Source organism: Saccharomyces eubayanus, chromosome XV, assembly GCF_001298625.1.
Source record: "Saccharomyces eubayanus strain FM1318 chromosome XV, whole genome shotgun sequence".
NCBI classification, from domain to species: domain Eukaryota; kingdom Fungi; phylum Ascomycota; class Saccharomycetes; order Saccharomycetales; family Saccharomycetaceae; genus Saccharomyces; species Saccharomyces eubayanus.
Window position 1 is genome coordinate 71,493 of NC_030974.1, and position 13,040 is coordinate 84,532.

Consider the following 13,040-nt stretch of genomic DNA (forward strand, 5'->3'; position numbering starts at 1 on the left):
TGCAAAAAAATTTTCTACTATACGCTACTTGATCAACCTTTCTGGGCAATAGCGTCGTCAATCCTATATTTTCAGAGTTTTGTTACTGAGTTATATAACTTTGGTTTCTATCTTCCATCATAATGGCAACAAGAATTGCATTTATCTACTTCGCCGCCTTTTAGACCTCTTATTAAGAATACACATAGTATATATTAGATATAGCAAGGTTAATATCAGAACAACGATAATCTATACATGATGCTACCAAGGAGTATCATGTATTAACTTATGACAGTTCAACCATTTTCCTTTTGTTCAAGAACTGTACATTCTCGAAGAAATAATTTGAGTCTCGGTGAAAAATAGTATAAGGGGAGCTTGATCTTTTCTAAGCGTTTCCTCTGCGACTGAATTGATCATTGATACAAATCGGTGTAGTACCAAAACCGAAACGTTCTTGGGCCTCTACAATGTCTGACGAAGATGACAATTATGACGATTTCATGTTATCCGACGACCAAGGCATGGAATCCATTGAAATGGAGGAAGAAACTGATGATGAAGACGAAAAGATGATCCGGCTAGACGAGCAGCAGGACCAAAACCAAGAAGGGGAGCAATATAAACAGCTTATGCAGGATACAGTGGGGAAGGTCGACAAGGAACGGGATGCTTGTAAAGTGCTTTTTGAACAGGGCCAAAGTTTCAAAGAGGACGAACAATACAAAGAAGCTCGCGACTCATTTCTAAAAATATATTATAGGGAAGAATTTTTGGGTGATGAAAGCATTGACGCACTTTTGATATGGAAATTCAAATCATTGAATGAAATACTACGCTTAAGAGCGCCAAGCTTCAAATTTCAAAGCAATGGTACACAAGACTTGGCACTCCAAGTTTTAGAGGATACAGCAACCATGTCAGTTTTTTTACAGAGAATTGATTTCCAAATCGATGAAAAAATATTTGAATCACTTTCAGACACCTTTGAGGCACTGGCGCCCAATTGGGAAAGAGTATTTTTATTTGACGTTGAAAAGGTTGACAAACAAAATATGATCTGCAAAATGGAGTTCCAAAAAAGCCTCATGGATCAGTTTCAATGGATATTAAAAAAATCTGACAAAAATGATAAACTTAAAAAACTTCAGCGTATCATCAGAAAAAAATTGCTTATTGCAGTTATTTGGCATCGAAGATTGACTATGGAGGATATCTTTATTCCTGAAGTTTCTTTCCAAATACAAAATCTCGTATGCGATATGGGATCTGCTTCTTTTGAGGAGGCGAATGATCTAGAAAGTGTTTCAATACTGCTACAGTACTATATACTGGAATTTATGAAAAACGCACGGATAAAAAATAGAAACTTGTTCAAGAAGTGCATTGACTACTTTGACCTGACGACATCAAAATCGCTTACTTTCTCCCAGCAATCGGGATCGATGGTAATATTATATACTTCCAAGGCAGTTTGGATTTTAGACTCAGATTCAGAAAACGATGTATCCTTTGCATTGATGAAATATTATGACCGGAAAGAAGAACTGAAGAACATGTTTCTCCAGATTTTAAAGCATTTGGAAGAGATGGGGAAGTTTCGAGAAAGAGATATTGCTTCTTTGTTTCACAAGTTTGTGCTCAGCGGCTTTATATTTACCAGCATGATTTTAGAAGCGATAAGTGCTGATAAAATCAACCCCTTTGATTTTGAACAGGTAAAGATTGCCCTAGGCAGCCCAATTGTTCATGTATTACAAACTATCTACAAATGTTTTGCAGAACTGGAATTAAGACAACTAAATGCAAATATATCTCGTATTCCAGAATTGTCTATTATACTAAAGAAAATCATTCAGGATATTTATTATTTAGCCCAGACACTAAAACTATGGAGAAAAATTGCACAGCTTTACTCTTGCATCTCAATAAATGACATTATTGATATGTTACAAGTAAACGAGAATAACGAGATGACGAGAGACGATTTATTAACAATTTTAATGCGATCGATAATGAAAGACAGATCAATTGTGTATTTCAAGTTGGACTTGACCAGCGATTTGGTTTATTTCGGTAATGAAAACAAAGTCATGTTACCGAGATGTTCCAAAGAGGAATTTCGTTTAACAAGTACGTCAAAAGAGGATGGGCCTACGGAAAATGCCAAACTCATAGATTTCGAATATGTCAACGACGTCGGAATTTACAACAACCCAACAAGGATAAAGACTAAATCTTCTAAAGAGTTTTTTAATACATTAAGAAAATCTAGAGAAACTGTTAGATTACCTAAAGTCAGCAACCAGTCAAATGAGGGGGTATTTTTACCATCGTATATGAGATTTGCCACCAAATACCTGGAATTGACTAAATTAGCCTCCACCAACCTCTCTTAGAATATCACATACAAACATTCGTGATAGTTTAAGACCTCGATCTCTACTTACATAAGATAGCCTCTTTGTAAAAGCCGTTCGAAGATTTCGTCCTTAGTGATATGTTTTCTGGAGAAATCTAAGATAATAAGGATATGAGAGAGGATATAACAGTGCATAATACGAGGCGTTGTTGGCTATGGCTATTATCATCTATACCCATTGAACAAGGCGCGTTTGCAAAAGGTAAAGTGGTTTGACCCGTTATTAAAGTCCCTCCTTCGTAGGAAAAGAAACGAAAGTAGAGAAGAAGAATATCTAGAGAAGGCATCGAAATGGCGAATAACCAGCATATGGGGACATCGAACTTGAACGAGAATGAGGCCATCCTAACGAACCGCGTTGCAGAGCTGGAAAGGAGAATGTCAATGTTTGAAGGCATCTTCCACGCGTTGAGTAGCCGTCTGGACCTTCACTTCAAAAAATACGATGTGGTAGTCAATTCTCAACAGCAACAAATCAACGAACTAACCGCGTTTTTATCAACTCTACTAAATGACCAGCAGCGCCACGCTGAAATCTTGAGTGAGAAATTGTCTGGAACGTTGCATGGGGTGTCTGCCACGTCGATATCTTTGAGTCAAACTCTTGACCCACAAGGCTTTAGTGATGGACCTTCGGCACCAAACACTCAGAGGAATTACGGACCGGTATCTTTAAATAACAGTGAAGCTGCGAATACACAGAGTGAAGGAGCCGTTAGCAACGAAACGCTGTTCGAGGACATTTTGAATGGCAATTCGCAAGAAAACGACAAGAATCAACAGCATCCTAACAGTTCGAACCCGATAAACCAAGAAAACAACCCCAATCCTTCAGTGGATGGTCGGTTTAACAAACCCCAAAACTATAATCCCAACTTAGTCACTACGTTGGAAGATTATACAACGAACCCACCTAATAACGATGGTGGCCAAAGTCAAGGGCTATACATAAGCAGTACGTCTTCCCAGTCTCAACAGTCCCCCAATCTGCAGAAAATATCTCCCGAACATGAAAGTGCAGTGGAACCAAGTGTGCAGGAGGGCGTACCGACATTTGAAGAAGAACAGTATGAAACTAAAACAGGCCTCAAGAGGAAACGAATAGTTTGCACAAGACCATTCGAATTCATCAAGTCACCACATTCAGTGATGGAGGTTTGGAAGGAGTATACCGAAGGAGTAAATGGACAGCCCTCCATAAGAAAAATGGAAGCCCTGTATCAAACGGCATGGAGACGGGATCCTGCAGTGAATAAAAGGTACTCGAGAAGAAAAGTGCTTTGGAAAGCCATTCAGACAGGTCTTAACCGTGGGTATTCATTGAATTATGTCATTGAAATTTTGGAAAACTCAAGATATGTTAATGACAAACAGAAAGTTAAACAGCCTATTGGTTGGTTGTGCCACAGCTCTCATATTCCAGAAATCTTAAAGTGACATTTGTTTCTGTGTCGTCACTTTCATGCCGAATTAGCCCCCTGTAACACTTATATCCTTAATGAATGATTGATTGAACTTTTCTCCAAACTGAGTTGTATCTGTAACAATAATCTCTAATAATATCCTAAAAAAAACTCAGAAGTCAGGTAACAACAACTGTATACATACATATATATTATATAAATAAAAAAAATATGCCTTATATTTTGCATCTTTGAAACCTAGGTCGATTGAGCACATAAGCGAGTAGCAATGGGAACTGGAAGTCCAGTTTACGTATCCTGCTTTGTGACTGTTTTCTGAGCATTGTAGTGTTTACTTAGCGCGCTCAGCTTATAATACATGGAGGTAAAATAAATGTGGAAAAAAAACCGTAAAAGAAATTGGAAAACTTCATTTGAAGCTAGGCAACACGCAGATGATCGGAAACATTGTGTTTGTATTACTATAGAGTGTAAAGTTTAAAGACGTTTAGAATATTGAAAATATGGGAGTCAAAAGTATAACAACTTCTTCTTCAAAGAAGTCAAAGAAACAGCATAATGGGAAGGTGAAAAAGAACAAGAAAGTTAAGAAAGTACGGAAGTCAAAGAAACCCAAATCCACGAGCGATGATAATGAAGCGGAGAGTTCAGTTAAGGATGATGGGGAAGAGAGCAAGAAGGCCTCTGGTAATCATGTCACTGCCGATGGAATCCTTGTACTGGAAAACAAATCAGACGACGATGAAGGATTTGACGACTATGATGGTCACTTTGATAATCCTACTGACATTCCCTCAACCGCTGACGGAAGTAAAACACCGTCATTAGTAATCCACGGTAACGAAAATGACCTGGCTAATAATGATGACTACATTGCCCTTTCAGCTAGTTCTGAAGATGAGGATGCTAAACAGAAAGAAGAAGAGAAGCAGAAAAAAGAAGAAGAAATTCTGGAAAAAAAGCAAAAAGAAATCCTTAACACCGACTATCCGTGGATTCTGAATCATGACCATTCCAAACAAAAGGAAATCTCCGATTGGTTGACCTTTGAAATAAAGGATTTTGTTGCATATATCTCACCAAGCCGTGAAGAGATCGAGGTTCGTAATCAAACCATAAGTACAATCAGAGAAGCGGTGAAACAGCTATGGCCGGATGCCGATTTGCATGTATTTGGGTCTTACTCTACCGATTTGTACCTACCTGGTTCCGATATTGATTGTGTGGTGAATAGCGAACTCGGTGGTAAGGAAAGTAGAAACAACTTATACTCCTTAGCAAGCCATCTGAAAAAAAACAACTTAGCAACAGAGATTGAAGTTGTTGCTAAGGCGCGCGTTCCGATTATCAAGTTCGTTGAACCACATTCGGGAATTCACATTGATGTCTCGTTTGAAAGAACTAATGGTTTGGAAGCTGCAAAGCTAATCAGAGAATGGTTAAATGATACCCCTGGGCTTCGAGAATTGGTTCTTATCGTAAAGCAGTTTTTGCATTCAAGGAGGCTAAATAATGTTCATACTGGTGGTCTAGGTGGGTTCAGTATTATCTGTCTTGTTTTTTCATTTCTCCATATGCATCCACGTATAATAACAAGAGAAATCGACCCAAAAGACAACCTTGGTGTGCTCTTGATAGAGTTCTTTGAACTTTATGGAAAAAATTTTGGTTATGATGACGTTGCATTAGGGTCATCAGATGGTTATCCGGTATACTTCCCAAAATCTACATGGAATGCTATTCAGCCAATCAAAAATCCATTTACACTAGCCATTCAAGATCCAGGGGACGAGGCAAACAACATCAGTCGAGGAACGTTTAACATTCGAGATATCAAAAAGGCATTTGCTGGTGCTTTTGATCTATTAACGAATAGATGTTTTGAATTGCATTCAGCAACGTTTAAAGATCGATTAGGGAAAAGTATATTGGGTAACGTGATCAAATATCGCGGGAAAGCAAGAGATTTCAAAGATGAAAGAGGCTTGGTGCTGAACAAGGCTATCATGGAAAATGAAAACTATCACAAAAAACGTAGCAGAATAATTCACGATGAAGAATTTACTGAAGATACAGTAACTTCCACGGCTACTGCCAGCACCACAGAAGACGATTATGACATAATAGAACCGCCCACTAAAAAGGTTAAGACACAACCATCCGAATCAGAAGCTAAAAAAGAGCCATTGAAGGAGAAAAGCGAAGAAACTTATATTACCATTTCAAGTGGCGATGATGACGATGAAGATGGATATAACCCTTATTCTCTTTGATATTGAAGGCGATTCCTGCTTAATAGATTCACAGACGTATATCAACCGTGAATTTGGATAGAAAGTATATATGTATATGTATTACGTGTTAGTAATTGAGTGTAATTTTACCTCTACTCTTCTTTTTATCGCTATGCACCTTTTTATTAAGTATCCGTTCTGCATTCGATTTCTTCTTGATTTTTGCCCATTTTTCTGCAGTCTCGATAGGAATGTCATTAGGGAACTGACAGGTTTGTTTGATTTCCTGAATTAGCTTCTCGAAGCATTTCAGTTTGTTAATTTGCTTGGATCTGGTTTCATCAGATTGAATTACTACAGAGTCACTGTTTTTGGTATAGTACCGAAACCTGCCGCTACATAATATACTTTTAACTTCCTGAGGAATCCAAGAACAATTTGACAAGCCATGAAGTGTTAACGTGCATTTGCTATTAACTTTATTAACGTTCTGTCCTCCTGGACCACTGGCTCGATCGTAGCGCAAGACAAATTGTTTCAAGGGTAAACCCGTTACACTAAGTGTTTTTACCCAGTCTTTTGCACGAGAAACATCGAGCTCCCTCCAGTTCTTCCCATTTACAATCAATCGTACTGCGCCTGTAATGCATAGTGGCTCCCTACAGTGCCCCGTGCGTATGAGCGCAAACGTAGAGGAGCACCTAACAAGTCTATAGTTTCTCACGTATGTTGTCATGCGATGTTTCTTGGCGTGGCTTCTCTCAGCTTTGCGAAAAGGCTAATGATAGAGTCCACGACTCTGTTGTTTTTTGCCTTATACGTCGGATGTCGTCAGCCCCTTAGAAGACACGAAATGTTTATTATCTGTTTCCAGATCTGGTAAACATCGAATTGCGATAATTCCTATTGTTGTCAGCACGGATACTATGGTTTGTTGCAAGCTAAAAAAAGAATGAAGGAACAAAACATCTGCTCGACCTAATTATGTGGGGAGGCTATAGAAGTACGAGAAATATGGAATTTATAAAAGTCAAACTGGATCTTTCTAAATAAACTGCACAACAAGTGGAAGATCAGGAGAACATATACTTGAAGACAAGCAGGCAAATAACGGAAGAAATTCTTTATATGAAGGGCATAAAAAGGGAAGGATGGATATCTTATAAAGCGGATGGAATGTTTTCCTTCTTATGGCAAAAGAGGTATCTGGTGCTAAACGATTCGTATTTATCATTTTACAAGAGTAATAGGTTTAGTGAGGACCCCGTCTTATCTGTGGCATTGACTAGTATAACAAACGTCAGTAGGATACAGTTGAAACAGAACTGTTTTGAGATTCTTCGACTAACAGATCAAAAGGAGAATGTGTCGCCTATGAATTCGTATTTTTACGAATCGAATTCCAAGAGACCGATATTCATCTCCACAAGAACCGAACAAGATTTGCATGGTTGGCTTGATGCAATTTTTGCCAAATGTCCATTATTAAGCGGCGTTTCATCACCAACAAATTTCACTCATAAAGTACACGTAGGTTATGATCCGAAAGTGGGAAATTTTGTTGGAGTGCCTGATAGTTGGGCTAAACTGCTGCAAACCTCAGAAATCACCTACGATGATTGGAACAGAAATTCGAAAGCAGTTATTAAAGCATTGCAATTTTACGAAGATTACAATGGGCTAGATAGCATTCAAACCGACCAATCCAATCCAAGTTTAAATTTGAAGCCTTTAAAGAGCCCGACAAAGTATATCATAAACAAGAGGACTAACTCTATCAAGAGATCGCTAAGCAAGACACTCAGGAAAAGCAAGACGGATTCCATTTTACCAGTATATCAATCAGAACTCAAACCTTTCCCCAGATCGGCGGTAAATAACAATAGCATCATCAACTTAAAAGATGCAAAAACCCATGAAAATGATATGCATGCTAGTAGAGAAAAGGTGACAGATCTCCGAACGACGCAGTTGAAAAGAAAGGAGCAGCAAGCTATTCAACACCATTTACAAAAACATGATAGCAATGCGATATTAAAACCTCGCCGTGTAGCACCAGCGGCGCCCGTTGCAAAATTGCATAATGGCAAAGCTATAACACCCAAAGAAAATCTTCTTGAGTTAAAGGACGCGGATGACTCTGAGGAAATAATAATGAAGATGAAAACAGTAGCAATTGATGTGAATCCGAGACCGTATTTCCAGATGATAGAAAAGGCAGGCCAAGGAGCTAGCGGTGCAGTATACCTATCGAAACGTATCAAGCTGCCTCAAAGAAATGATTCGAGATTTTTGAATTCTCATTGTGATCGAATCATAGAAGAAAGGGTGGCTATAAAGCAAATCCATCTATCTGAGCAACCCAAGAAGCAATTGATCATGAATGAGCTTTTGGTAATGAATGACTCGCATCACGAAAATATCGTCAACTTTCTCGAAGCCTACATTATTGATGATAAAGAATTATGGGTGATCATGGAGTACATGGAAGGTGGGTGTTTAACGGACATATTGGATGCCACCGCGGATATCAATGCTAGTAACAAATCGTCGCCGCTAAACGAGAGCCAAATGGCATATATAATAAAGGAGACATGCCAAGGTCTGAAGTTTTTACACGACAATAAAATCATTCACAGGGACATTAAATCTGATAATATTCTTCTTAATTCCCAGGGCTTAGTGAAAATCACAGATTTCGGGTTTTGTGTAGAACTAACAGAGAAAAGAAGCAAACGTGCCACCATGGTGGGAACTCCATATTGGATGGCACCCGAAATCGTGAATCAGAAGGGGTACGGTGAGAAAGTGGATGTTTGGTCATTGGGAATAATGCTTATTGAGATGATAGACGGCGAGCCTCCATATCTAAACGAGGACCCTTTAAAGGCATTGTATTTGATAGCTAATAATGGGTCGCCCGTATTGCGTCGTGCTGAATTGGTGTCTAAGAAAACTAGACAATTTTTGGATGCGTGCTTACAAGTGAATGTCGAACTTAGAGCATCGGTAAGGGAACTTCTTATGTTTGACTTTTTATTACTGGCATGTGGTCCTAAAGAGTTCAAACAGACCTTAAAGTGGTACTAACTTTTTTGCTTTAAATTCGTGGGATATAAAAATATACACTAACACATAAATATATAGATATATACATATATATATATAATTGCATATTATTATTTATCATATTACGGCTACAGTTGTTTATTTATAGAAGCAAAAACAACAATGATATGAATACTTCGCGTTGTGTCAATAAAAAAAGGAAGAAAAAAGAAAAAGAATGTGTTGCTTGCTGTTCGTTAAGGCCAAAATTTCCAGATAGAAGGAATATCGGCAAACTTAATTTAAGATTTTTTTGGCAAAGATAGGATGATTATCTGATGGATATTTTATCAAGACGATTTTGAAAAGTAGAAAACATTTTTGTCCGTTTGATACGAAAATAATCTTAATATCAAGGAAAGCCACCATATTTCAGTTACTAGGGGCAGAGACCGGTATGGCATAATGATAAGGTCATCAACTATATCAACTGAAGCCGCCTTGGTGCCTAACGAAAAGGTTTTGGATACGATGTCGTCATACAACGAAGATGGTGCAAATTATAGCGTGCTTGATTTATACGACGACGATGAAGAAGACGGCAATGGCTCCTTACTAGAACAAAATGAAATACTGACGACACGTGAGCTTGAGAAAGCAAAGGCTTTCACGAGCTTAGTGATGGCAGATCCCGAGAATTTTGATAGATATGGATTTAGTAAAAAAAGCTATTTTATACTACAGGAAGAATATGATAAATGGTTGGTTGAATACAGTAGATACAGCGAGAGAAGGAAAAAAAAATGGGAGAACCTTTTATCGAAGAATAAAATCAACCTCAACAATGATAACCCGCTAACGTATCCTGCAAGAAGTGAAGAGTTGAAAAAATTTGTTAGGAAAGGAATACCAGCAGAATGGAGAGGGAATGCATGGTGGCATTTTGCGGGAGGGCAAGAAAAACTGGATATCAATGTTGGAATGTATGATAGATTGAAGGAAGATTGTCGTGCGGGCGCTGTGTCTGGGAAGGATATGGAAGCTATAGAGAGAGATATTTATCGAACTTTCCCCGATAACATTCATTTCCACAAGGAATCTTTTCAGAGGGGGGAGCCCGCGATGATCCAGTCGCTACGTCGAGTCTTGATGGCGTTCTCTATTTATGACGGGGCCATCGGATACTGCCAATCGATGAATTTTCTTGTGGGCTTGCTGCTATTGTTCATGGACGAAGAGAAGACATTTTGGATGTTGGTTATAATCACTGGCAAGTATTTACCTGGAGTGTATGAATCCGATCTGGAGGGCGCGAACGTGGACCAAGGGGTGCTAGTGCTATGCATCAAGGAATACTTACCTGAAATATGGTCGCACATAGAATCATCGTACATGAACGGCAACGGCAGTACGCGCCAGATACCAAGGCCGAATCCGGAGGAGCAGTATCTTAGTAGATTGCCTACGCTGACTTTATGTACAGCAAGTTGGTTTATGAGCTGTTTTGTCGGGGTAGTGCCCATTGAGACGACGCTGAGAATATGGGACTGTTTGTTTTACGAAGAGTCGCATTTCTTATTTAAAGTAGCGCTAGGAATATTGAAATTAAGCGAAAGCGAGTTTTTGGAGAGCAAAAGCCAAAAACTGTTCAGGCAATACTCTTCGTACACGTTTGGAGGTGGCAATGATGCAGACTCGAGTTTCAAAAGGCTGAAAAATAAGATCAAGACACAGGAGGAGGCGGATATGGAGATTTTGCAGGTGATTCAGAACTTTCCCAAGCGTCTGCTGAACCCGAACGAAATCTTCGAGAAGATATTGATGAAGAAGAAGATTTCATTAAATAGCATTAATCAAGAGACAATCGATCGCGGCAGGGAGTATGTGGCGATGGAGAGGAACAGACAAAGGGCAAGTAGCCGCCCAAAGGGGAAAAGGAACTAAGCGCTGAGTGCGTAGGCGTTTGAAAAAAATAAGTGTATATACGTACTAACTATTTTAATTCTATTTGGTCAGGGACCAGCCTTTTTGTAGACGGTTCATGATCTGTTTGGCCGCAGGTTTATCGTTCTTGAACTTGTCGTTTAGTAAAGCCTCAATGGCGTCCCAAGGGACGACCGGTTCTTGCTCCGGAGAAGAAGAAGAAGGTGCAGACACAGGCTTATCGGCCTCGGGTGTTCTTGCGAGGGCCGGATCCGGTTTGATCATCACAGTGATTGTGCTGTTGGCGGAGTCGAGTTTCAAGTCCGACAAGAACAGGTTTTCGTGAAGGACTTTCCCCTTCAACAGTAGTTTAATCTCGCTTACGTGGGAGGCTTTTCCCTCGTTGATCAAGTGCTGTTTTAGTTGTAAGATGGTGTCGGATGGGCTGAAATCATGCTCAATGGCAAATTTGGGGGCCTGGATTTTCTTCAATGTCAAGCGGACGGTCTCGTTTTCTTGCAGCTTCAATTTCTTGGCATGGTTTTGCTTGTACTTGTATTTCAACGTGGGCAACGGAACACCCAAATTGGCAATATCCTTTAGAGGCCTGATGTGGCTTTTTGGCAGCTTCGGGTCGGATAGCGTGGCTAGGGTCAAGAATTTACTGACGAACTCGTGTTCTGGGCCGCTAATAGATGTGCTCATGATTGCCTCTGTGTGTCTGAGTGTCTGTATTGCTCTCGTTACTGCTCGCCCCTTCGCTGTCTACGTGCTGTTGCGCACATACTTTTGTCTTTTGAATATTTTGTTTTTTTTTCTACGCAGTTCTCGCGAGATTTGGCTTCCGGCTCTAGTTGCAAGAACTTCTATTGGGACACTAGTAAAAAAACAAAAACAAAAAAAAAAAGATATATAATATAACTAGGGGCTAGAACAAGAAAAACCCAACGCAAGACAAAACACACACGAACACTCCACTACACCGCGGGATGTGCGATAGCAGCCAAAAAGAAGATCACAGCACAAGTGCGAGCGATAGCGCGTTGTTCTTCAACTACCATGAGTTCTCGTTTTCATTCTACAAAGAGCTCGGTTCCGAAGACGCTATACCCAAGGAGCACGACGAAGACCACAAATTGTGTATAACGCACTTTCCAAACGTCTACGCGCCGCGGGGCTCCGCCGAGTTTCAGATGACCCGGGTGGTGCGTGTGCCCCGGCGATTCGACGAGTCCCGGGACAGCCTGGAAATACCACAGTTCAGCACGCAGTTGCCCGGGAGCGAGCCGGCGGCTATCGTCGGAGACAATAGCAGTGGCGGGTTTGTGCGATGCGGGCGCTACGACACCGGCGATCACGTGTTCGGCTGCTCGTCCGTGTCGCCACTGTCCGAGCTGTTGGACGCGGCGGAGCTGGCAGAGGTGGTGCGCCGGGTAAACGAGCACCTGCGGCGGGAGGGGTATGAGGTGTACGGGTGGCGCAATCTTGGTGGCGTGGTGCTGGACGCGGTCACGGGCGGGCTGTGGAGCTGGGCTTCGGGGCCCCTTCTCGCTTTGTGTGGGCCTATGTTTCAAGAGTCGCGCGCCCTAGAACAGTACGTGGCGCAGCTGAACTCGCCGGGCGGATTGCTCCACGAGCGCGGTGTGCGCCTAGTTCTGCCCCGACGGTCCGGGTGCCTATCCCTGGATTTTGTCGTGCCCCGACCTGCCGAGTAAACGGTGTGGGTTGTGGGCGGGCTAAGGCTTTATCGTGTTTATATCCATAGTTTGTGTTTTGCATTCTATGCTATTACGGTTTCTTACTTAATTTTGTATTTGTCATTTTTGGATTTATGCTGCTGGTTTTTGGTTCTCTGGATTTCTGTGCGGTTCTCCTCTTCTCCTGTTTCTGCGTGTGGTTGGTTCCTCATCGCTGATGCGTATATATATAGAGCGCGTTTTCAGGTCGAAGATCATCTATACTTTCTTGATAACCTTTCTCCTTCTTTGCTTCAGTTTATTTTTTTTT

General features: G+C 40.6%; 8 protein-coding genes across 8 annotated transcripts; 6 read left to right on the forward strand and 2 right to left on the reverse strand.

The window, feature by feature from the left end:
* Positions 1-452: 452 nt before the first annotated feature.
* RRI2 (Rri2p) lies at positions 453-2,381 on the forward strand (the record flags this gene model as incomplete). The annotated part of the gene is made up of 1 exon (XM_018365423.1): positions 453-2,381. The coding sequence occupies one exon, from the start codon at positions 453-455 to the stop codon at positions 2,379-2,381; it is 1,929 nt and encodes a 642-aa protein (XP_018221678.1).
* Positions 2,382-2,695: 314 nt separating this feature from the next.
* On the forward strand, positions 2,696-3,841 carry MSN1 (Msn1p; the record flags this gene model as incomplete). Its single annotated transcript, XM_018365424.1, has 1 exon — positions 2,696-3,841. The coding sequence occupies one exon, from the start codon at positions 2,696-2,698 to the stop codon at positions 3,839-3,841; it is 1,146 nt and encodes a 381-aa protein (XP_018221679.1).
* Positions 3,842-4,331: 490 nt separating this feature from the next.
* Positions 4,332-6,101, forward strand: PAP2 (non-canonical poly(A) polymerase PAP2; the record flags this gene model as incomplete). The annotated part of the gene is made up of 1 exon (XM_018365425.1): positions 4,332-6,101. One exon carries the CDS (start codon positions 4,332-4,334, stop codon positions 6,099-6,101), a length of 1,770 nt encoding a protein of 589 aa, XP_018221680.1.
* An 88-nt stretch (positions 6,102-6,189) lies between these two features.
* PTH4 (Pth4p) lies at positions 6,190-6,798 on the reverse strand (the record flags this gene model as incomplete). Its single annotated transcript, XM_018365426.1, has 1 exon — positions 6,190-6,798. The coding sequence occupies one exon, from the start codon at positions 6,796-6,798 to the stop codon at positions 6,190-6,192; it is 609 nt and encodes a 202-aa protein (XP_018221681.1).
* A 392-nt stretch (positions 6,799-7,190) lies between these two features.
* Positions 7,191-9,152, forward strand: SKM1 (putative serine/threonine protein kinase SKM1; the record flags this gene model as incomplete). The annotated part of the gene is made up of 1 exon (XM_018365427.1): positions 7,191-9,152. The coding sequence occupies one exon, from the start codon at positions 7,191-7,193 to the stop codon at positions 9,150-9,152; it is 1,962 nt and encodes a 653-aa protein (XP_018221682.1).
* Positions 9,153-9,575: 423 nt separating this feature from the next.
* MSB4 (Rab GTPase-activating protein MSB4) lies at positions 9,576-11,054 on the forward strand (the record flags this gene model as incomplete). The annotated part of the gene is made up of 1 exon (XM_018365428.1): positions 9,576-11,054. One exon carries the CDS (start codon positions 9,576-9,578, stop codon positions 11,052-11,054), a length of 1,479 nt encoding a protein of 492 aa, XP_018221683.1.
* Positions 11,055-11,114: 60 nt separating this feature from the next.
* Positions 11,115-11,738, reverse strand: MDY2 (Mdy2p; the record flags this gene model as incomplete). The annotated part of the gene is made up of 1 exon (XM_018365429.1): positions 11,115-11,738. The coding sequence occupies one exon, from the start codon at positions 11,736-11,738 to the stop codon at positions 11,115-11,117; it is 624 nt and encodes a 207-aa protein (XP_018221684.1).
* A 284-nt stretch (positions 11,739-12,022) lies between these two features.
* SHR5 (Shr5p) lies at positions 12,023-12,748 on the forward strand (the record flags this gene model as incomplete). Its single annotated transcript, XM_018365430.1, has 1 exon — positions 12,023-12,748. The coding sequence occupies one exon, from the start codon at positions 12,023-12,025 to the stop codon at positions 12,746-12,748; it is 726 nt and encodes a 241-aa protein (XP_018221685.1).
* Positions 12,749-13,040: the final 292 nt, after the last annotated feature.